This window comes from Blennius ocellaris (assembly GCF_963422515.1).
Source record: "Blennius ocellaris genome assembly, chromosome: 3".
NCBI classification, from domain to species: Eukaryota; Metazoa; Chordata; class Actinopteri; order Blenniiformes; family Blenniidae; genus Blennius; species Blennius ocellaris.
The window spans coordinates 2,826,951-2,849,430 of NC_137652.1; the positions used below are offsets into that span (position 1 = coordinate 2,826,951).

Here is a 22,480-nt window from a genome sequence, read left to right on the forward strand (position 1 = left end):
AAGTCGGGATGTGAAGAAAAATGTAGAAGTCAACCGAACGTGAATGCAACGGCAAAGAGCAAGAAGAAACAACGACAACGAGGCAAAAAACATTCAGATATCTGAACCGAGGGCTAAGTCTATCCTGACTCATAAGCTAAGGTTATCCCGAGTCATAAGTTAAGTTTAGCCTAATTTTTGGTCAAAGATTAGCCTAATTCATAGGTCAAGATAAGCCAGAATTTTAGGCTAAGTTTAGCCTGACTAACAGGTTAAGTTTAGCCTGATTCGTGGGCTAAGTCTATCCTGACTCATAAGCTAAGTTTAGCCTAATTTTTGGTCTAAGACTAACCTGATTCATAGGTTAAGATAAGTCAGAATTTTCGGCTAAGTTTAGCCTGACTCATAGGCTAAGTTTAGCCTGATTCTTGGGCTAGGTTTAGCCTGATTCTTGGGCTAGGTATAGCCTGATTCTTGGGCTAAGTTTAGCCTGATTCTTGGGCTAAGCTTAGCCTGATTCTTGGGCTAAGCTTAGCCTGATTCTTGGGCTAGGTTGAGCCTGATTCTTGGGCTAAGTTGAGCCTGATTCTTGGGCTAAGCTTAGCCTGATTCTTGGGCTAAGCTTAGCCTGATTCTTGGGCTAATCTTAGCCTGATTCTTGGGCTAAACTTAGCCTGATTCTTGGGCTAAGTTTAGCCTGATTCTTGGGCTAAGTTTAGCCTGATTCTTGGGCTAGGTTTAGCCTGATTCTTGGGCTAGGTTTAGCCTGATTCTTGGGCTAGGATTAGCCTGATTCTTGGGCTAGGTTTAGGAGTATTTGCAGAGAAACGTTGGACTGTTTCACTGGTTTGAGCGTTTCCTTGGTTACCAACTGTCCCTGGAGGACAACCCGTCCCGCTGAGGTCAGACTCAGATCAGCTTAGATTAACCCGACTATGTTTAGTCTTCATAACCAGCTAACGACGATCGACTCTCTACTCCAGTCGGCCTCGTGTCGCTTGTGAGCCACAGCTTCATTCTCTCACGAGACTTCAGGTATCATAATTCTTTTATACCAACTCAAGACGTTCTGACTGTTCTTGGCAGGTTGCAGGTTTGAATCCCTTCACGTGACGTGAGGTAATAATACGTAAAAGGACAAACTGAAAGTGAGCTGACCTCTCAGAGCCGCTCTTTTACACACTAAACGTGAAGTATTACAGTAATTAACAGCAACTGTGACCTAATGAGCTGTAATTATTTAGGCGTCGCTGTACGCTGATTATACCGCTAATCGCGTTATAATTACAATTTGACGCTTCTGTAAACACGACCTGTCAGATCAGCGGCACGTCATGGTGTGTGTGTGTGTGTGTGTGTGTGTCACCTTGTTAAAGACCCAGATCTCGCCGTTGACGGTGGGTCTCGGCACGCCGTGGCCGTTGTAGTGGAAGAGGACTCGCTCTTCTTTGGCGTTGCGTCTCAGAGACGTGCAGAGCTTCTTCACTTCGTCCACCGTCGGGTCCAAACTCTGTTTGTAGCGCGCCTGAAAGACGAAACGCAAAAAAAAACGGGAAATTCATCAACGCCGAGGTTTTGTTTTTTTAAACGGGACGGAGGCGAAGGACTCGGGAACGTCTCATCAGAACCTTATGAAATAATAAAAACTGTGTGGAGCCACAAAGCCGCTCAGCTTCCTCATGACGACCAACAAATTCACTCCATCCACGACGAACGTAACTCCTTTGACCCCAGAGAATTTTCCTTCCTTCAGATTTATCGGGTTTTTTCCCGATTGGGCCGAGAAAAACCCAGAGGAACAAAGTGGTACGTGACTCTTTTAAATACCGTAATATGTACCGTACTTTCCGCACCATAGAGCACCCCTGAATGTAAGCCGCACCCACAAAACGCTAAAAGAAAAAAGACAAACGATAAGCCGCAGTCGTCCACGTTGTAACACCGGGATTGATCGTATTTTTCAGCAATTCTCGCAAACCCGTCGTTGGTCGTGCCGCAGGGCTTCGCAGCAGGAGCGACGGGCACGACAGAGTGTGCAAATGGAAAAGATCAAAGACGAAACAGGAGAAGCATTGACGAAATGGAAAAGATCAAAGACGAAACAGGAGAAGCATTGACGAAATGCAACGAGCAAAGACGAGATAAATAGAAAGAGAACGTGACGACCTTTGTGAATGTTTTGTCGTATGGATTCTCTTTATATTCCCACATTTGTTTCCTTGTAATTTTGGCCCTCCTGAGATTCCATAGTATCGGACCGTCGCTGCTTCTGCTCTGTTGAACAGACAATAAAAGTTCTATTCCATTCTAATGCTTAACGATGAAAAAAAAAAAACAGAAAGGAAGAGGGTCGAACACGAAACGGAGGACAAGGAAGAAGAAGTGGAAGAACGAAGGAGGAGCGAAGCAATAAAGAGAAAAAGATTTGAAAACGTGAAGAGCAGAAGAGGAGGATGATAAAGGAAGAGAGGAAGAATGAAATACTCGATCACATGGGGATGAAGAAGAAGAAGACGGAGACGACGGATCAGGTTTTAGACCTGAGAGACGATCCACAGCGAGAAGAAACCCGAGATTCGATGTTTGACTTCGTCGTCTTCCGACATGTCAGGCTGACCCGAGATCAGCCGAGGAGCCGACGACACGTTTTCACACTCGGGAACTAAAAGTTCAAGGTACCGACACAATACTGGAGAAATCTCTCTGCAAGCCGGAGAGAAGAAGAAGAAGGAGGAGGAGGGGGAAAAAAAAACAGCTTTAGAGAAGTTTGCGCTGACATTTATCAGCAGAATGAATCTGCGCGTCACACAAGGACAAAATATTAACGTCTGGTCTGAAAGGATGACGAGAACCTTGGCGACTCGTCCAACTCGACTCTGAGGCAGTGAAACGTGTTCGCATCGTGTTCAGACACGGGGAACATGAGATTCATTAAAAAAAGAAGAAAAAGAAGAAGAAGAAGAAGAAGAAGAGAACCACAAAGTGAATCCTGCAGAACAGCTGCTGTTCAGTCTGAATTATTCAGGACGTTCACCTCGTCTCAACCCACAAATCAGGAAAGTGTAAAAAAAAAACAAAAAACAAAAAAACCCAACAATGCGTGTTGATTTTTTACCAGCAGCTCAGATTTGGGCCAAAAGCTGAACGGCGCGTTTCCATGACAACTGAAGAGCTTGTGGAGAAATCTCGACGACACTTTGTGAATCCACGGAATCCGGTTCAGGGACCAACAAGGGACTTTATGAAGACCGAGGTCCCGTCTAGACGACGACAGCTGAAGACAACAAACTGGTTTTGTTTAACTGAGGAAGACTGTGAACCTCAAACTGCCCCCAGTGGCCATCCAGGGCATGACTGTGACCAACGCCGACAGCAGTTTGGGCCTTGGAGACTTTGGTGGGTTTGGGACAGTGGAGGGTTTGGGACAATAGTGGGTTTGGGACAGTGGTGGGTTTGGGACAGTGGTGGGTTTGGGACAGTGGTGGGTTTGGGACAATAGTCGGTTTGGGACAGTGGTGGGTTTGGGACAATAGTCGGTTTGGGACAATAGTGGGTTTGGGACAGTGGTGGGTTTGGGACAATAGTGGGTTTGGGGGGACAGTGGTGGGTTTGGGACAATAGTGGGTTTGGGACAGTGGTGGGTTTGGGACAGTGGTGGGTTTGGGACAATAGTGGGTTTGGGACAATAGTGGGTTTGGGACAGTGGTGGGTTTGGGACAATAGTGGGTTTGGGACAATAGTGGGTTTGGGACAGTGGTGGGTTTGGGACAATAGTGGGTTTGGGACAATAGTGGGTTTGGGACAGTGGTGGGTTTGGGACAGTGGTGGCTTTGGGACAATAGTGGGTATAGGACAGTGGTGGGTTTGGGACAGTGGAGGGTTTGGGACAATAGTGTGTTTGGGACAATAGTGGGTTTGGGACAGTGGTGGGTTTGGGACAGTGGTGGGTTTGGGACAATAGTGGGTTTGGGACAGTGGTGGGTTTGGGACAATGGTGGGTTTGGGACAGTGGTGGGTTTGGGACAATAGTGGGTTTGGGACAGTGGTGGGTTTGGGACAGTGGTGGGTTTGGGACAATAGTGGGTTTGGGACAGTGGAGGGTTTGGGACAGTGGAGGGTTTGGGACAGTGCAGGGTTTGGGACAGTGCAGGGTTTGGGACAGTGGAGGTTTTGGGACAGTGGAGGGTTTGGGACAATAGTGGGTTTGGGACAATAGTGGGTTTGGGACAATAGTGGGTTTGGGACAGTGATGGCTTTGGGACAGTGATGGCTTTGGGACAATAGTGGGTTTGGGACAATAGTGGGTTTGGGACAGTGGTGGGTTTGGGACAATAGTGGGTTTGGGACAATAGTGGGTTTGGGACAATAGTGGGTTTGAGACAGTGGTGGGTTTGGGACAATAGTGGGGTTGGGACAATAGTGGGTTTGGGACAGTGATGGCTTTGGGACAGTGATGGCTTTGGGACAATAGTGGGTTTGGGACAATAGTGGGTTTGGGACAGTGGAGGGTTTGGGACAATAGTGGGTTTGGGACAGTGGAGGGTTTGGGACAATAGTGGGTTTGGGACAATAGTGGGTTTGGGACAATAGTGGGTTTGGGAAATAGTGGGTTTGAGACAATAGTGGGTTTGAGACAATAGTGGGTTTGGGACAATAGTGGGTTTGAGACAATAGTGGGTTTGGGACAATAGTGGGTTTGAGACTTCCCGCAAGTGGATGAATAAAGTTTGATTATTTTTAAACACAACCTTTAATCCCTGGTGGATAATTCATCGTCAGAAACAAGAAACGAAGAGGAGTCGATGTCCGTCCCTCCAGTTCGTCTCCAGCGTCTCAAACAACACAAACCGGGATGCTGAGGCCGGTCCGGAGGCGTATTCCTCTAAAAGATTCCTCACAAGTCCAGTCCACCTGAAGACACTCTCCAGGGAAACAAACAGAGAAAGACAAAGCTCACACTTTTAAAATATCAAATCCCCAAAAATAAGGATCTGAATCAGCCGCGGTGACTAAGAAGGCTGGCAGGCCGGCAGAGACGCCCGTCCAAACCTCACATTGACTCAGACGCCGTTCAGCCAAACTTCTTATAAACCCCTCGCACATTTCTCAACAATAACCATCTCTGGGTACGAAAAAAACAACGACCACAACAAAAAAAACAAAACCAGCATAATGCGACACGCCGGATATAGACTCGACTGTTACGAGTGTAATTTGTAGAGAAACTTGGTTTTTACAAGTGTGAGTGTGAACTTTAAAACAAGCTGTTTATGGGAGGAAGAGGATAAAAACACACAGCAGGTCTGCAAACTTTTAGTACAACGCTGATTTATAAATCAGACGGTGCTTTTAAGAGCAAAGTCGGGTTGAAAGAAAGATACATCCTCCGAAAGGACAAGGAACACAAAGAAACACTTTAAAACTGTGGTTTCAAAGAAACGATGGGAGTTTTTTTTAATTCAAGAAGTTTTTGTTCTCTTGTAGTGACGATTAAGTCTTTATTGGTTGTGAAATGTGAGATCCTCTCCAGTAAATTGTTCTTTTATTGCATTGAAACGAGTTCAAGCTGAAGATGGAGACGTTCATCATCTATTCTGACCAAACAGTTTCTTCCTGTCCACACCGGAACCGTCCACATCTGATCTGTCCACACCTGATCTGTCCACACCTGATCTGTCCACACCTGAACCGTCCACACCTGAACCGTCCACACCTGAAGCGTCCGCACCTGAAGCGTCCGCACCTGAACCGTCCGCACCGGAACCGTCCACACCAGAACCGCCCACTCCTGAACCGCCCGCACCTGAACCGTCCGCACCAGAACCGTCCGCACCTGAAGCGTCCGCACCTGAACCGTCCGCACCTGAACCGCCCGCACCTGAACCGTCCGCACCTGAAGCGTCCGCACCTGAAGCGTCCGCACCAGAACCGTCCACACCTGAACCGCCCGCACCTGAACCGCCCGCACCTGAAGCGTCCGCACCTGAAGCGTCCGCACCTGAAGCGTCCGCACCTGAAGCGTCCGCACCAGAACCGTCCGCACCTGAACCGCCCGCACCTGAACCGCCCGCACCTGAAGCGTCCGCACCTGAAGCGTCCGCACCAGAACCGTCCGCACCTGAACCGCCCGCACCTGAACCGCCCGCACCTGAAGCGTCCGCACCTGAAGCGTCCGCACCTGAAGCGTCCGCACCTGAAGCGTCCGCACCTGAACCGCCCGCACCTGAAGCGTCCGCACCTGAAGCGTCCGCACCAGAACCGTCCGCACCTGAACCGCCCGCACCTGAACCGCCCGCACCTGAAGCGTCCGCACCTGAAGCGTCCGCACCTGAAGCGTCCGCACCTGAAGCGTCCGCACCAGAACCGTCCGCACCTGAACCGCCCGCACCTGAAGCGTCCGCACCTGAAGCGTCCGCACCTGAAGCGTCCGCACCTGAAGCGTCCGCACCTGAACCGTCCGCACCTGAACCGTCCACACCTGATCTGTCCACACCGGAACCATCCACACACCTGAACTGTCTGCACCTGAACCGTCCACACCTGAACCGTCCACACCTGAACCGATAAAGATTAGAATTTATGTTTATGTTTTTGATTTGTGACGTTTTGAATCATTCTGGAAAATCGGTTCGTGGAGCGTCGAGCGAAAATAAAAATCTTTTCACCGTCGTCTTCTTAATCCTATTTACCAAGTACTGGTTCCAGTACTCAGACTGGGTCTAGGAGAACAGCGTCAGTCCCGTTCCCACAACAATGCCGATGAGTTCCACTGTATTCTATTAAAAACCCCCAGAAGCGAAGCGCCGGCCTGGTGGACGGCGCTCCTGCCGCCTCACGGCCGTCTGCTCGATTTCTCCGCCACCTGTCGCTCACTTCTTGGCCCAAACTGGGTTTTATAAGCGCCGAGTCAGCGCGAAGCGGCTGGAGGAACTCTCGAGGAGTAGCAGTCGGAGACACGTGCATCGCGAGCTTCATTAAAACGGGTGTTTTTTTGCGTGGATGGAAGGGACATCGAGGTGTCGGAGAGTTATGTAACAGAGAGCGCCCGGTTGGACCGGTCTGAATCACTATCACACTCACCGAAGCCCTGCTGTTACACAACCAACATGCCTCTTTTTTTCCTTGTTTTTCTCCCAAAACATGCCGCCTCCTGTCAAACGCCGAACACACAAAAGCCACATTTCAACTTTAGCTCCTCGCAGAAACTTTGAGCCGCGAGACAAAGAGTCTTTATTGGCTTCGCCCGTCACTGCAGGGCTGCGACGAGCTGCGCTTCTTTCACTGGATTAAGTTTCCCTCTGCTTTGGAAACTCTGTGTCCTTGATAGAGACCCCGACCGTTGGGAAGGAAATGTTTGCAAAACTAAAAAAAAACCCCAACAGAACAATTATTTCTTGAACCACAGATGTTGAATCAGACTCCTGACATTTGATCCTGCAAAAATACTTTCATTTAGACCGGGGGTGCTTCAATACGTCGATCGCGATCTACCAGTCGATCGCAAAGGTAGTAATAGTAGATCGCAGGACATTAGAAAAAAAATACACGGTGGTGTAATGAAACTAGTTTAGCTTTCCGAATTACGAGTACAATCGAACGCAGCGTCAGATGACGGCGGAATTTTTCTGACCTTCAGGTCGACGCACACGCGCAAACCACGACGCTATGTGTGGCGAAGCTAACAAGCTAGTCAAGCGAGTTACCGCTAATAAAAAAGTACAGATTTCAAATCAAAACGCAGCGTTTTGTTTGTTTGTTTGTTTACATGACAACAGTGCTCGGAGCCAATGACGGCACTACTTTTTTGAAAAGGCTCCATCGCCATGGAAACGGGAGGAAACGCAACTTTTCAAATACGTGTGAATGGGAACCAAGGAGGCTTTCTGGAAACACTCCGTCTCCGTGGAAACGCTACGGCCGTCCCTGGTCACCGCCGCCGTAGTAACTAGTAGTTCTGCACATGCTCAGTAGAGACAATCAGAACGACACTGTCATGACTCCCAGTCCATGTTCTCCTGGGACTTGGTACTTTTATTTTGACAGTCACCGTAATAACAATCCAACTTGGTACTCTTATTTTGACAGTCACCATAATAACAATCCAACTTGGTACTTTTATTTTGACAGTCACCATAATAACAAACCAACTTGGTACTTTTATTTTGACAGTCACCATAATAACAAACCAACTTGGTACTTTTATTTTGGCAGTCACCATAATAACAACCAAACTTGGTACTTTTATTTTGACAGTCACCAAAATAACAATCCAACTTGGTACTTTTATTTTGACAGTCACCATAATAAAAATCCAACTTGGTAATTTTATTTTGACAGTCACCGTAAAATCAATCCAAATTGGTACTTTTATTTTGACAGTCACCATAAAAACAAACCATCTTGGTACTTTTATTTTGACACTCACCGTAATAACAAACCAACTTGGAACTTTTATTTTGACAGTCACCGTAATAACAATCCAACTTGGTACTTTTATTTTGACAGTCACCATAATAACAAACCAACTCGGTCCACTAGAATGTCTGTTCTCCTATTGTTATTGTTTATAGTGTAATGTTCTCTGCAGTGTGTGTGTGTGTGTGTGTGTGTGTGTGTGTGTGTGTGTGTGTGTGTGTGTGTGTGTGTGTGTGTGTGTGTGTGTGTGTGTGTGTGTGTGTGTGTGTGTGTGTGTGTGTGTGTGGTTTCTTTACAAAAACAACAGCACCAACTAGTGGACCAACATGAAAACTGCATCACCTTAAAGCATATCTGCCGTGTTCGTGGAAACACATAGCAAAACTTCTTGAAACAAAAATCTGGAAAAACGATGATTTGAAAGGTCTTGAAGTTCAGTAATGAGAGAATCTGCAAGACAAGAGAATTCTAATGGAATCAACGTGTCAGCAGGGCAGAAAAACTTAATCTGGTGGTTTTAACCCCCGTCTGTCTGTTTGCTTCTGACTTGGATGTCAAAAATGTGAACAGCAAGTTTATAGTCTGTTGTGTTCAGTGTGTGATCGTCGCCGAAACGACGCCGGACGCTTCGGACCCACATTATTAACTGTGATTCTGACTTGCGGAAATAAAAATAAATCCTCACTGGCTCATTGTTCCTCTGGCGGAGTCCAAACCGAACAGACCTCCAACGAGCGAAGCCAAACGTCCCGGAGCCGCAGTGCGATCGGCTGCAGAGCCTGATTCAATTTGGGCATAATGGGATGAAAGCGTCTGGATGCGGGGAAGCGCCGCGGCGACGGTGTCAAGTGGAATCCGAACGGTCCGACGGCGGTGAAACCGGAGCCGAGGTGCTGGAGGACCGGGGGCGAGTGGGGGGGGCGGGGGGGGGGCGCCGCCGCCTCACAGGAGAAAATGTTGAATTCGTCCGGGAAACAGTGAAAGCGGGCCGGCGGGACGAGTGTTTACACTTTGCGGCGCCGTACCGATTCCCCGATCGGCTCTCGGTGCTTCGGCAAAGCGCTTCATTTACATTCCCGACAGCCGGGAGCCTTAAATTCAAGTGGCGTCCCGAGATTAAGACAGATTCATATGTATGAGGGGAGTCCATTCAAATATCCCCGTCACAGTTTTCCTGGAGTGGCAGGCTGGAGTGTGTGAGTCAGGGGATCAACTCCTCCACCTGAAGGGGGCGCTGCAGCCTCCTCCACCTGAAGGGGGCACTGCAGCCTCCTCCTCCACCTGAAGGGGCGCTGCAGCCTCCTCCTTCACCTGAAGGGGGCGCTGCAGCCTCCTCCACCTGAAGGGGGCGCTGCAGCCTCCTCCTCCTCCTGAAGGGGGCGCTGCAGCCTCCTCCTCCTCCTGAAGGGGGCGCTGCAGCCTCCTCCTCATCCTGAAGGGGGCGCTGCAGCCTCCTCCTCCTCCTGAAGGGGGCGCTGCAGCCTCTTCCACCTGAAGGGGGCGCTGCAGCCTCCTCCTCCACCTGAAGGGGGCGCTGCAGCCTCCTCCTCCACCTGAAGGGGGCGCTGCAGCCTCCTCCTCCTCCTGAAGGGGGCGCTGCAGCCTCCTCCTCCACCTGAAGGGGGCGCTGCAGCCTCCTCCTCCACCTGAAGGGGCGCTGCAGCCTCCTCCATCTGAAGGGGGCGCTGCAGCCTCCTCCTCCACCTGAAGGGGGCGCTACAGCCTCCTCCTCCACCTGAAGGGGGCGCTGCAGCCTCCTCCACCTGAAGGGGGCGCTGCAGCCTCCTCCACCTGAAGGGGGCGCTACAGCCTCCTCCTCCACCTGAAGGGGGCGCAGCAGCCTCCTCCACCTGAAGGGGGCGCTGCAGCCTCCTCCTCCTCCTGAAGGGGGTGCTGCAGCCTCGTCCTCCACCTGAAGGGGGCGCTACAGCCTCCTCCTCCATCTGAAGGGGGCGCTGCAGCCTCCTCCTCCACCTGAAGGGGGCGCTACAGCCTCCTCCTCCACCTGAAGGGGGCGCTACAGCCTCCTCCTCCACCTGAAGGGGGCGCAGCAGCCTCCTCCTCCACCTGAAGGGGGCGCTGCAGCCTCCTCCGGGGACAGAGTGTCACTTAAACGGTAAAAACACCGGCCTGGCGGCATCCATCAGGGCCCGAGGAGAAACAAGCTCGCCGTCCGTCATCGTGTCACTTCCCCGAGGAACGGCGTTCAGCGTGAGATTAAATACCGAGGTTTACGCCGCGAGGGGCAGCCGGGGCGGTTTCTCTCCGTCACTCACAACAAGACAAGTTCCAGACCACAAATAAAGGCGGAACAAGCTCCTGTTCATGCTTCGCCAGGGTCCAGTTCTGCTCAGGTAACAGCTACTTTAATGCTTTACTGTGTGGTTTGGTCTATTTTACAAGTAGACGTGGGTCAAACTACTGAGAAGAGCAGCAATGACACTGGTAGCGAGAGTTCTTCTCAGAGCAGACTGGTGAGGAGGCCTGGTTCTGTTCTGAAGACCTGGTTCTGTTCTGGAAGCCTGGTTCTGTCCTGAAAGCCTGGTTCTGTCCTGGAGGCCTGGTTCTGTTCTGAAGGCCTGGTTCTGTTCTGAAGACCTGGTTCTGTCCTGGAAGCCTGGTTCTATTCTGAAGACCCGGTTCTGTCCTGGAGATCTGGTTCTGTCCGGAAGACCCGGTTCTGTCCTGGAAGCCTGGTTCTGTCCTGGAGGCCTGGTTCTGTCCTGGAGGCCTGGTTCTGTTCTGAAGTCCCGGTTCTGTCCTGGAGATCTGGTTCTGTCCGGAAGACCTGGTTCTGTCCTGGAGGCCTGGTTCTGTCCTGTAGGCCTGGTTCTGTCCTGTAGACCTGGTTCTGTCCTGGAGGCCATCCAGGAAGTGGTGACAGGAGGATCCTGGCAAGGCTGGAACCCGTCATGGACAACTCATTTGGCTTTTTCCTCCTACTTCCCACTGCGGTACCTCGAGTACCTCGTAGAGACAAAGGTTCTAGATCCCAGACTTCACTCCTTCATTTTGCCATGAGACAAATCGAGGTCGACAAGCGTGAAGAGACGTTTGTTTCCTCAATGGCAATATAGCGACATATCAATGCGATCAGCTGATTTATTGATTCTGATCCCAGGCCTCAGGGGGACTGTCCTCAGTGGGACTGTCCTCAGCGGGACTGTCCTCAGACAGTCGGTCCCACAACAAGGCCCACGCAGTTTCCTGCTCCGGTCCAATCCATCACCGACAGTTTCTGTCGGATCCTTCGATATCTAACAAACTTCACACAATGTTGAAAATCTCCACAGAGAATTTAGTCTTGTAACACACAGTAAATCACGGAAAGTCTCACGGCGGCGGTGGGAGGGGAAAAAAAAAAAGGGTTTATTCATTGTGGACGTGAGGAGCTCGGGCAGAAACGGACATCAGTCAACGCTGGAACGGAACTTCATCCGTCATAAACAAGCAACGTCTTAAAGCCGGCATGAAGGAGAAAATACATCCTAATCTGCGAGGCGAGGAGAAACACTTTACTGCCATCAGCAGACAAATGAAAAGCATTTGTTCTGCTTCACGGACGAGTTGCACTGTAAACACTGCTCAGGTCGGTTTGTTCCCGCGTCGCGCTGGAAAACATACGAGCTCCGTTCAAGAGCCGCCGAACGAAAATGAGACTCGGCGTCGTGAACGGACGTCCCTCGTATAAGACACGTCTTCACTGTGCAGCGACGGCGGAATACATCATACAGTCGGTCGTTACCGATTAAAACGCCCTCGGTAGCAGGTACCAGCAGTATTCTACCAGGCACAAGCAGTATTCTAGCAGGTACAAGCAGGATTCTAGCAGGTACCAGCAGTATTCTGGCAGGTACCAGCAGTATTCTAGCAGGTACCAGCAGTATTCTACCAGGCACAAGCAGGATTCTAGCAGGTACCAGCAGTATTCTAGCAGGTACCAGCAGTATTCTACCAGGCACAAGCAGTATTCTAGCAGGTACAAGCAGGATTCTAGCAGGTACCAGCAGTATTCTGGCAGGTACCAGCAGTATTCTAGCAGGTACCAGCAGTGTGTTAGCAGGTACCAGCAGTATTCTAGCAGGTACCAGCAGTGTGTTAGCAGGTACCAGCAGTATTCTAGCAGGTACCAGCAGTATTCTAGCAGGTACCAGCAGCATTCTGGCAGGCACCAGCAGCATTCTGGCAGGTAATAGCAGTATTCTAGCAGGTACCAGCAGTATTCTAGCAGGTACCAGCAGTATTCTAGCAGGTACCAGCAGTGTGTTAGCAGGTACCAGCAGTATTCTAGCAGGTACCAGCAGTATTCTAGCAGGTACCAGCAGTATTCTAGCAGGTACCAGCAGTATTCTGGCAGGTACCAGCAGTATTCTAGTGTTAGCGCACGTGGCTAACGAGCAACTGGAGGCTAGCCGAGGAGACGGTCACACCAACCAACAGAATAACTGCAGTGCTTTTGTTAAAACTTCATACTCCGAACACAAGAACCACGTTCAGTTAATCAGTGAAACTAGAAAAGCTTGTGGCTCCTGCTGTGTGACACTACTGGAGAAACTATAATTACTTTTCTGACAGTAAATTTCATTAGAAAAGCTGCAAAACACAGTGTTTCCCCCCGACAAAGAGCACAAAGCCACTCGACAGGTTGTCACTGGCAACGAGTTTCACAAGGACGCACACTCCGTTGCATAAAGCACATACAGTGAAGACCATCTCACGAACCCGGCGCCGCGGCGCGGTGGAGACGCATCACGAGGTCGTGACACGGCGACGACGACGTCAAACACTCCGGCTGAAGACGTCACGGAACGAGTGTCAACGACGTGACGTCGGAGACGATCCAGCGTCTGGGTCGAAGGAGGAAGTCGTCTTCAGACGTGGCGACGGTCACAACGAGACAGACGGTCTGTGCGAATGACCACTTGGTCTTTGCACTCAGAGCTTCGTGTTACTTTTTTTTTCATTCTCGTGGCCTCAGAGCTGTGAGGTTTTAATCTCAATACTGCGACGGCAGGTTTTTATTTATCTTTTCAGAGCACTGACAGCTGAAGTGAGTTACACTGGTGGGAGACTCGGCAGAGCTCCAGGTCTTGTGGGGTCTTTCCCACTGAACGGTGGCTTTTAAGAGTTATTCCCGAGTCACAGACAGGAAACAGACAAGCCGGTGTAAATTCTGCTGCAGAGGTTTGTGTTGTTTCTGATCAAAAGAGGTCCGAAGAGACGGTGCAGGAGGTTGTTGTACGTGAGGCTGCAAGTATTCACACTGACCACCGTCTACCACCAGGGGACTCGTACTGACCACCGTCTACCACCAGAGTAAGAGTACTGACCACGGTCTACTACCAGGAGACTCATACTGACCAGGGGACTTGTACTGACCACCGTCAATCGTACTGACCACTGTCTACCATCAGAGTACGAGTACTGACCACCGTCTACCACCACGGGACTCGTACCGACCACCGTCTACCACCACGGGACTCGTACCGACCAGCGTCAATCATACTGACCACCGTCTACCACCAGGGAACTCGTACCGACCACCGTCTACCACCACGGGACTCGTACTGACCACCGTCTACCACCAGAGTACGAGTACTGACCACCGTCTACCACCAGGGGAATCGTACTGACCACCGTCTACCACCAGGGGAATCGTACTGACCACCGTCTACCACCAGGGGAATCATACTGACCACCGTCTACCACCAGAGTACGAGTACTGACCACCGTCTACCACCAGGGGAATCGTACTGACCACCGTCTACCACCAGGGGAATCGTACTGACCACCGTCTACCACCAGGGGACTCGTACCGACCACCGTCTACCACCAGGGGAATCATACTGACCACCGTCTACCACCAGGGGACTCGTACCGACCACCGTCTACCACCAGGGGAATCGTACTGACCACCGTCCATCGTACTGACCACCGTCTACCACCAGGGGACTCGTACCGACCACCGTCTACCACCAGGGGAATCGTACTGACCACCGTCCATCGTACTGACCACCGTCTACCACAACAAGCAGTTCAGCTGCGCCTCACCACTTCATACTTTAGCGATCTTTGCAGACCTTCAGCGGTGAAGAAGAATCCACATCGACGGTTGACAAAGTGAAGATTATCCAGGCGGTCCTAATGTTCTGGCCGCAGCAGAGCAGATTCTAGAAGGGTCAGAAAGGATTTTCTAACTTGGATTCGGTTTATAACTGTGTCCTCTGCAGGATCTGGTTGGATTATGGAGTTCTGGGCTCGTCACCAGAAGCTCTCGTCCAACAGGAAACACAGTTTTTCCTCCAGACGTCGGTAAGACGCCAAAAAACCCTTTTCTCCACAGGGATTTCAACTCGGCGCCATTTTTCATTTGTGTGTCGTTTTCCAGTTTCTTCAGAAGGTTGTAAAGTTGTAAAGAACGAGAACACGGTGCGTACAACGTTTGTGTATTATGTACTACACCTTCCTCTGACTGTTCGCACTGCAAATCCTCTGTGGTCACATGACCCTGGACCACCTGAGGAACTGGTTTTGGTGCCGGCTCACACCGTCTTCGGGCTGAACGCCACGCAGACCCCAATGAAGCTCCGCCCCCGGACCATGCGGCGAACAGAAATGTGTTTTCATGAACAGTTGGTCAAGTATGGAGGTTAGAAAACTGTATTCCGGACAAAAAACAAATAAAAACCACCTGTTGGCCTTGTCTTGAGATTAATCTGGATTCCGCGCGGTTCAAACAAGAGCAATTATTCAGACTCGGCTGCAAAAGTACAACCTATCTTGACGAGGCGCCGAGAGCAAACAGACGACGGCGGTGACGGCGCCCCCCCCTGCCGGGACCAGAGCGTCGGAGCTGAGTCACGTCGCAGCGGGGCGAGGGACACGTCACGCCGCCGTCCTGCCAGCCGGCGCCTCCTGTCAGCGCCGCCGCCGCCGCGCCGACTCTCAAAGCCCTTCACCGGGCCGCGTGACGGCGTTTCTCTCACGCCAACCGCGGACAGACCAAACTCCGGCAGCACAGGCGGCGACGGCTTGGAGAGATAAAAGTCGTCACTTCAAGCCGTCCGTTGTGTGTTTTTTTTTGGGAAAAGTGGATGCGGGAGGAGAGCAGCAGGAGGCGGGACGCTGCTGCTGCCGCCGCCGCTGACTAAGTGACACCGGTTATGTAACCGGCAGAAGGTCCAGAAGCACTAAGTGCCGGGGCGCCGTGCACGGGAGAGGGCGAGGCCAGCCCAAATATACTGCAAAGCACAAAGTGCTCCGGATACAGAAAGAGTGAAAAGTGTGTCGTGTGACTTCCACCGTTCGCCTCTTCGACTTTACCTCGTCCCCTCTGGGGGAGCACCGGCGACGGCGGAACACGTGGGACAGTCGGTCCGTTACCGACAAAAACTGGTCTCATGTCCCAATTTTTCATTTTTTACGGTGAAAAAGCCGAGAATCTCCTCTTCAGTCCTTCATATTGGAACGTTGTAAGAAGTTTCACCGGCTTCATTACCTGTTAACTGTCGTGAAGGGTGGAGGAATACCAGTATTCTAGCAGGTACAACCAGTATTCTAGCAGGTACCAGCAGTATTCTAGCAGGTACCAGCAGTATTCTATCAGGTACCACCAGTATTCTAACAGGTACCAGCAGTATTCTAGCAGGTACCCGCAGTATTCTATCAGGTACCAACAGTATTCTATCAGGTACCACCAGTATTCTATCAGGTACCACCAGTATTCTAACAGGTACCAGCAGTATTCTAACAGGTACCAGCAGTATTCTAGCAGGTACCACCAGTATTCTAACAGGTACCAGCAGTATTCTAGCAGGTACCAGCAGTATTCTATCAGGTACCAACAGTATTCTATCAGGTACCACCAGTATTCTAACAGGTACCAGCAGTAGTTTAACAGGTACCAGCAGTATTCTAGCAGTATTCTAGCAGGTACCAGCAGTATTCTGGCAAGTACCAGCAGTATTCTCGCAGCTACCAGCAGTATTCTGGCAGATACCAGCAGTATTCTAGCAGGTACCAGCAGTATTCTAGCAGTATTGTAGCAGGTACCAGCAGTATTCTGGCAAGTACCAGCAGTATTCTAGCAGGTACCAGCAGTATTCTAGCAGTATTCTAACAGGTACCAGCAGTACTCTAGCAGGTAGCAGCAGTATTCTAGCAGGTACCAGCAGTACTCTAGCAGGTACCAGCAGTATTCTAGCAGTATTCTAACATGTACCAGCAGTACTCTAGCAGGTACCAGCAGTATTCTAACAGGTACCAGCAGTACTCTAGCAGGTAGCAGCAGTACTCTAGCAGGTACCAGCAGTATTCTAACAGGTACCAGCAGTATTCTAACAGGTACCAGCAGTACTCTAGCAGGTACCAGCAGTACTCTAGCAGGTAGCAGCAGTATTCTAACAGGTACCAGCAGTATTCTAGCAGGTACAACCAGTATTCTAGCAGGTACCAGCAGTATTCTACCAGGTACCCCCCCCACCCCCCCCATCCTGCTCTCCAGGATGCGTTCACTGACTCCTCTAACAGTCAGAATTCAGAACCTCAGGAACACTTAACAACACGAACACATGAATTGTTACGCTATCGACGGCGCCGCCATCTTGAATGGCGACGTCGCGTCACATGACTCGCCGTCATTCGTCAATTCTAGTCAGACAAGTTGTTTACCGCTGAAGTATTTGTTGTTTTTTTCCACGTCACGTTTTGACAGTTTGTGACGTTAACGAACTTTATTTGACCATAAACCCGTTTTATCCTTCAAATATTCTTTGCAAATCAACAACAAGTTGTGGGAGGAGCTCCACATTTCCATCAAACTTCCCTCCGGGATCACTGGACCAGTTTCCGGTAAAACATCCGGGCATTCCGTGATCCTGGGAACCTGATCTGGTGAATCGATGACTTCCTGTCTGACGGCTCCTAAAAGCTTCAAGCCGCTATTTTATGAACGCGTCCAGTCAAACCTGCACTGGCTTCCCCTGAACTGTGTTTCACGCCGACGAAGAGGAAAACCTAAAAAAAAAAAAAAAAAAGGGGGGGGATTTCCCAGCAGAGCTTTTCCCGTTTATGAGCGCCGACTGTGGAAACGAGCTCGGCGGTCCGACGCCGGAGTCGTTAGCAGGAAAGATTGTGTGTGTGGGGGAGGGGGGGGGGGGGGGGATTAAAATAGAAAAAAAAAAAAAAGCCAAAGGAATGTGGGACATGCTCTCATTATGCACATGTGATTAATTCAGAAAGCTTCATTACACTGTATTACACTGGAGCTGCTGTGTGTTTGTGTGAACATGTGAGATTGAGGCGAGGCGGCGACGCCTCAGAGGCGCCGGCCAATTAAAGCACAGACGTGGAAAAAAATAAAAACAACAACCTCAGATGGATGTTGTCTTTGTCTTGTTTCTTTTAATTTGAGTCCGACACTGAAAGTTGCATCTCACAAGAGGAAATGGGATTAAAACCGACACCAATTTTTTTCCCTGATAGTTGTGTGGATTGTATCCAAGTTCTCAGGAAAAAAAAATAAAAATGCAAATACGGGGACGGGCTTCAAATCCGGGACCATTATGAGATTATGAGAAGACGAGCTGACGGAGATAATCAAGCTGCTGATTTCCCCAATGGAAGCGGGTGGAGGTGAGGCGGTGGAGAGGTGAGAGGAGGAGGAGAGACGGTGGAGAGGTGAGAGAGGAGAAGGCGAGGCGGTGGAGAGGTGAGAGAGGAGGAGGAGAGGCGGTGGAGAGGTGAGAGAGGAGGAGGAGAGGCGGTGGAGAGGTGAGAGAGGAGGAGGAGAGGCGGTGGAGAGGTGAGAGAGGAGGAGGAGAGGCGGTGGAGAGGTGGCGCTGAGGCGGTGGAGAGGCGGAGCTGAGGAGGAGGTGAGGTGAGAGAGGAGGAGGAGAGGCGGTGGAGAGGTGAGAGAGGAGGAGGAGAGGCGGTGGAGAGGTGAGAGAGGAGGAGGAGAGGCGGTGGAGAGGTGGCGCTGAGGCGGTGGAGAGGCGGAGCTGAGGAGGAGGTGAGGTGAGAGAGGAGGAGGAGAGGCGGTGGAGAGGTGAGAGAGGAGGAGGAGAGGCGGTGGAGAGGTGAGAGAGGAGGAGGAGAGGCGGTGGAGAGGTGAGAGAGGAGGAGGAGAGGCGGTGGAGAGGTGGCGCTGAGGCGGTGGAGAGGCGGAGCTGAGGAGGAGGTGAGGTGAGAGAGGAGGAGAGACGGTGGAGAGGTGAGAGAGGAGGAGAGACGGTGGAGAGGTGAGAGAGGAGAAGGCGAGGCGGTGGAGAGGTGGAGGTGAGGCGATGGAGAGGCGGTGGAGAGGAGGAGGAGAGGTGAGAGAGGAGGAGGAGGTGAGGCGGTGGAGAGGTGAGAGGAGGAGGAGGAGGTGAGGCGGTGGAGAGGTGAGAGAGGAGGAGGAGAGGCGGTGGAGAGGTGGCGCTGAGGCGGTGGAGAGGCGGAGCTGAGGAGGAGGTGAGGTGAGAGAGGAGGAGAGACGGTGGAGAGGTGAGAGAGGAGGAGAGACGGTGGAGAGGTGAGAGAGGAGAAGGCGAGGCGGTGGAGAGGTGGAGGTGAGGCGATGGAGAGGCGGTGGAGAGGAGGAGGAGAGGTGAGAGAGGAGGAGGAGGTGAGGCGGTGGAGAGGTGAGAGAGGAGGAGAGACGGTGGAGAGGTGAGAGAGGAGGAGGAGAGGTGAGAGAGGAGAAGGCGAGGCGGTGGAGAGGTGAGAGGAGGAGGAGGAGGTGAGGCGGTGGAGAGGTGAGAGAGGAGGAGGAGAGGCGGTGGAGAGGTGAGAGAGGAGAAGGCGAGGTGGTGGAGAGGTGAGAGGAGGAGGAGAGACGGTGGAGAGGTGAGAGAGGAGGAGGAGGTGAGGCGGTGGAGAGGTGAGAGAGGAGGAGAGACGGTGGAGAGGTGAGAGGAGGAGGAGAAGGTGAGGCGGTGGAGAGGTGAGAGGAGGAGAAGGTGAGGCGGTGGAGAGGTGAGAGGAGGAGAAGGTGAGGCGGTGGAGAGGTGAGAGAGGAGGAGGAGAGGCGGTGGAGAGGTGAGAGAGGAGGAGGAGGTGAGGCGGTGGAGAGGTGAGAGGAGGAGGAGAAGGTGAGGCGGTGGAGAGGTGAGAGAGGAGGAGGAGGTGAGGCGGTGGAGAGGTGAGAGAGGAGGAGGAGAGGCGGTGGAGAGGTGGCGCTGAGGCGGTGGAGAGGCGGAGCTGAGGAGGAGGTGAGGTGAGAGAGGAGGAGAGACGGTGGAGAGGTGAGAGAGGAGAAGGCGAGGCGGTGGAGAGGTGGAGGTGAGGCGATGGAGAGGCGGTGGAGAGGAGGAGGAGAGGTGAGAGAGGAGGAGGAGAGGCAGTGGAGAGGTGAGAGGAGGAGGAGGAGGTGAGGCGGTGGAGAGGTGAGAGAGGAGGAGGTGAGGCGGTGGAGAGGTGAGAGAGGAGGAGGAGAGGCGGTGGAGAGGTGAGAGAGGAGGAGGAGAGGCGGTGGAGAGGCGGAGCTGAGGAGGAGTGAGGTGAGAGAGGAGGAGAGACGGTGGAGAGGTGAGAGAGGAGAAGGCGAGGCGGTGGAGAGGTGGAAGTGAGGCGATGGAGAGGCGGTGGAGAGGTGGAGGTGAGGAGGAGGCGAGGCGGTGGAGAGGTGAGAAAGGAGGAGGCGAGGCGGTGGATCTTGTTCCCGGGTCCAGCTGTTCCCGGGTCCAGCTGTTCCCGGGTCCAGCTCCTTCCAGCTGCCATTCTCATCCGGGCGCCTTGTTGCCGCGGCGCTCTAATCAACTGCCGCCCCTCATTTCCAGCCGCCCGCGGGGAGAGCGCCACCGCCGCCGGGTGATTGAGGAGGGAATCGAGGCAGGCAGCGGTGCCACGAGCCATCACCGTGGCGACGGGGCCGCTGCCGCCCAACGTCCACTAAAAGTCACATTTCAGCTGTGCTGCAGTAACAGCTGCATTCCTGATGTCACAGGCCTCCTGCTGCCGCTGCCGCTGCCGCCGCCGCCGCCGCTGCTCGGACCTGAAGTCCCAGAGACCGAAGGACCCGACGAGTGACGGACGACCCAGTGAGTCACCAGACGATCTGCCGGCAGATCAGACGTCACGCTGTCGTCGGCGTTAATCAGTGTTTGCGTGGGAATAATCAGCGGCGTGACGCTGGCCGTCTGCCCGCGGCCACGTCTGACCCGGAGCCGCTGCGGCGCTCCGACTCCAGGAGTTACGAGTATTGATCACGGAGACACAAACAAACCCCCCCCCAGAGACGTATCGGGAGTCGTTTGTGCTCCGGAGCAGATTGAATCCTGTTAATGCCTCTTTACCAGCCGGCTAAAGGAGCAACGACGTATCACAGCAACTTGTTTACCACTAAATTGTCTCTCTATGGATGTTTAAAGTGTGTGGAGGAGTCGCGCGGTCGCCCACGGCTTTTAGCGAATTGACTAGTTTTCGGGCGAAAACGGGAGACGACGAGCCTGATGGTTCAAACCCGGAGGGACGTAAGGAGGCAAGGCCACCCAGAGAGGGACGTAAGGAGGCAAGGCCACCCAGAGCGCAGTCCCGCTACAAAGAGTGGTAAAATGTAGGGTCGTGAACGACGCAGCGACGTGACGTCATTACAACAATAATGGATGAAGAACGTAGAATCGCGGCTGCAGGTCATGACAGCGGCTCAACTGGTGTCTGAAGCTGGGAGCTTCCTGTACCTTTCACAGTAAAAGCCGACAGTTCCAGGAGGTTCATTACAGACTTGTTGAGAGTGACGGAACATTCTAGTGAATCACACAACAACTACAGGACATTAAAGACACACCATCACACTCATGGTTCTAACAATCCACATCTCACACATTTATCTTCCATTTTAATAATGTGTAGCGATAAAGGAGCTGAGAGCTGCAATGCATCATGGGAGTTTCTGTTTGTGGTGTTTTAAATGTAATTATTGGGGGTTATGTTAGGTTTGTCATAATTGTGTTTTTGTTGCTTAGTTCATGTAGTTTAGTTTATTAGTTGTAAGTCGTCAACCAGCAGTGAAGGAGGTTTTGTGTGTCGTGTCGTCCTGGCATGGTCTTCCTGTGGGACTGTCAAAATAAAATGTGTGCGGCTCTCTGGGTGTCGTGTTCAGTGGGAAACGGGACCAAATGGCTCTTTGAGCATTAAAGGTTGCCGACCCCTGATCTACGTGAACGACATCAAGGAACAAACGTCTCCCATCAATAAAAATCAACATAATAATAATAATAATAATAATAATAATAATAATAATAATAATAATAATAATAAAGAAGCACGTCGACACGTTTCAGGTGAAAACTCGTTTTTGTGTTTGGGAAAAGTTTCACGTTCACACGGCGACGTGTTGAAAATGACGATGTGGTTTTCATGTCGGGCCACTAGTTGGTGCCGTTGCAACGACACAGAGAACAATCTGCCTTGCAGACAACCGAGTTGGATTGTTATTACGGTGACTGTCAAAATAAAAGTCCCAGGAGAACATGGACCGGGACCGATCGTCTCCACTGAGCATGTGCAGAACTACTGGTTACTATGAGAACAAGTGAGCGATCACCGTTTGACGGTACGAGCAATTCGACACTGGAGGGACAGAAATGACTTCTGAATCGCTGATACGGAAATTAAAACGACAACTTATCCGAGAACCGAGCTCCGATCGGCCACACCGCCACAATAAAATACATAAAAAATGAATCTAATACAGACAATGAGTGAAATAATGACCCAAACTGACAAAAGTGTGAGAGTGGAGAGGAGGGGGGGGGGCAGGATTAATTTTGAAATGTGGAGCAGTGGGGCAACAAGGGGGCTGACACACTAACATGATGTAATCAATCTACTTCACTGCAAAGAGAACAGAGTTGTGCAAACCGAGGGTGAAATCACACACACACGCACACACACACACACCCACACTCGGAGGATGTCGGGAACTTCTACACTCCAGAAAAGAGGAATATTTAGCCCAGAGAGCCGCTGGGTGGGATAAAGTTTCAGTTACAACACACCAACAAGCCCCCCCCCCCTCCTCCACCCCTCCCCCACCCTCCTCATTTTCCCTATCGACCACATTCCCTCTAATAATAACTCAGCAGCAGCACTGAGGAGTTTCAGC

The 22,480-nt window shown here is 51.6% G+C and overlaps 1 protein-coding gene across 1 annotated transcript in view; it reads right to left on the minus strand.

Annotated features, from left to right (window-relative positions):
* rptor (regulatory associated protein of MTOR, complex 1) overlaps positions 1 to 22,480 on the minus strand; it is a 153,870-nt gene that overhangs the window by 85,506 nt on the left and 45,884 nt on the right. The window contains 1 exon segment of the mRNA XM_080520290.1: positions 1,346 to 1,504. Within this exon segment, the coding sequence (XP_080376416.1) occupies positions 1,346 to 1,504 (159 nt within the window).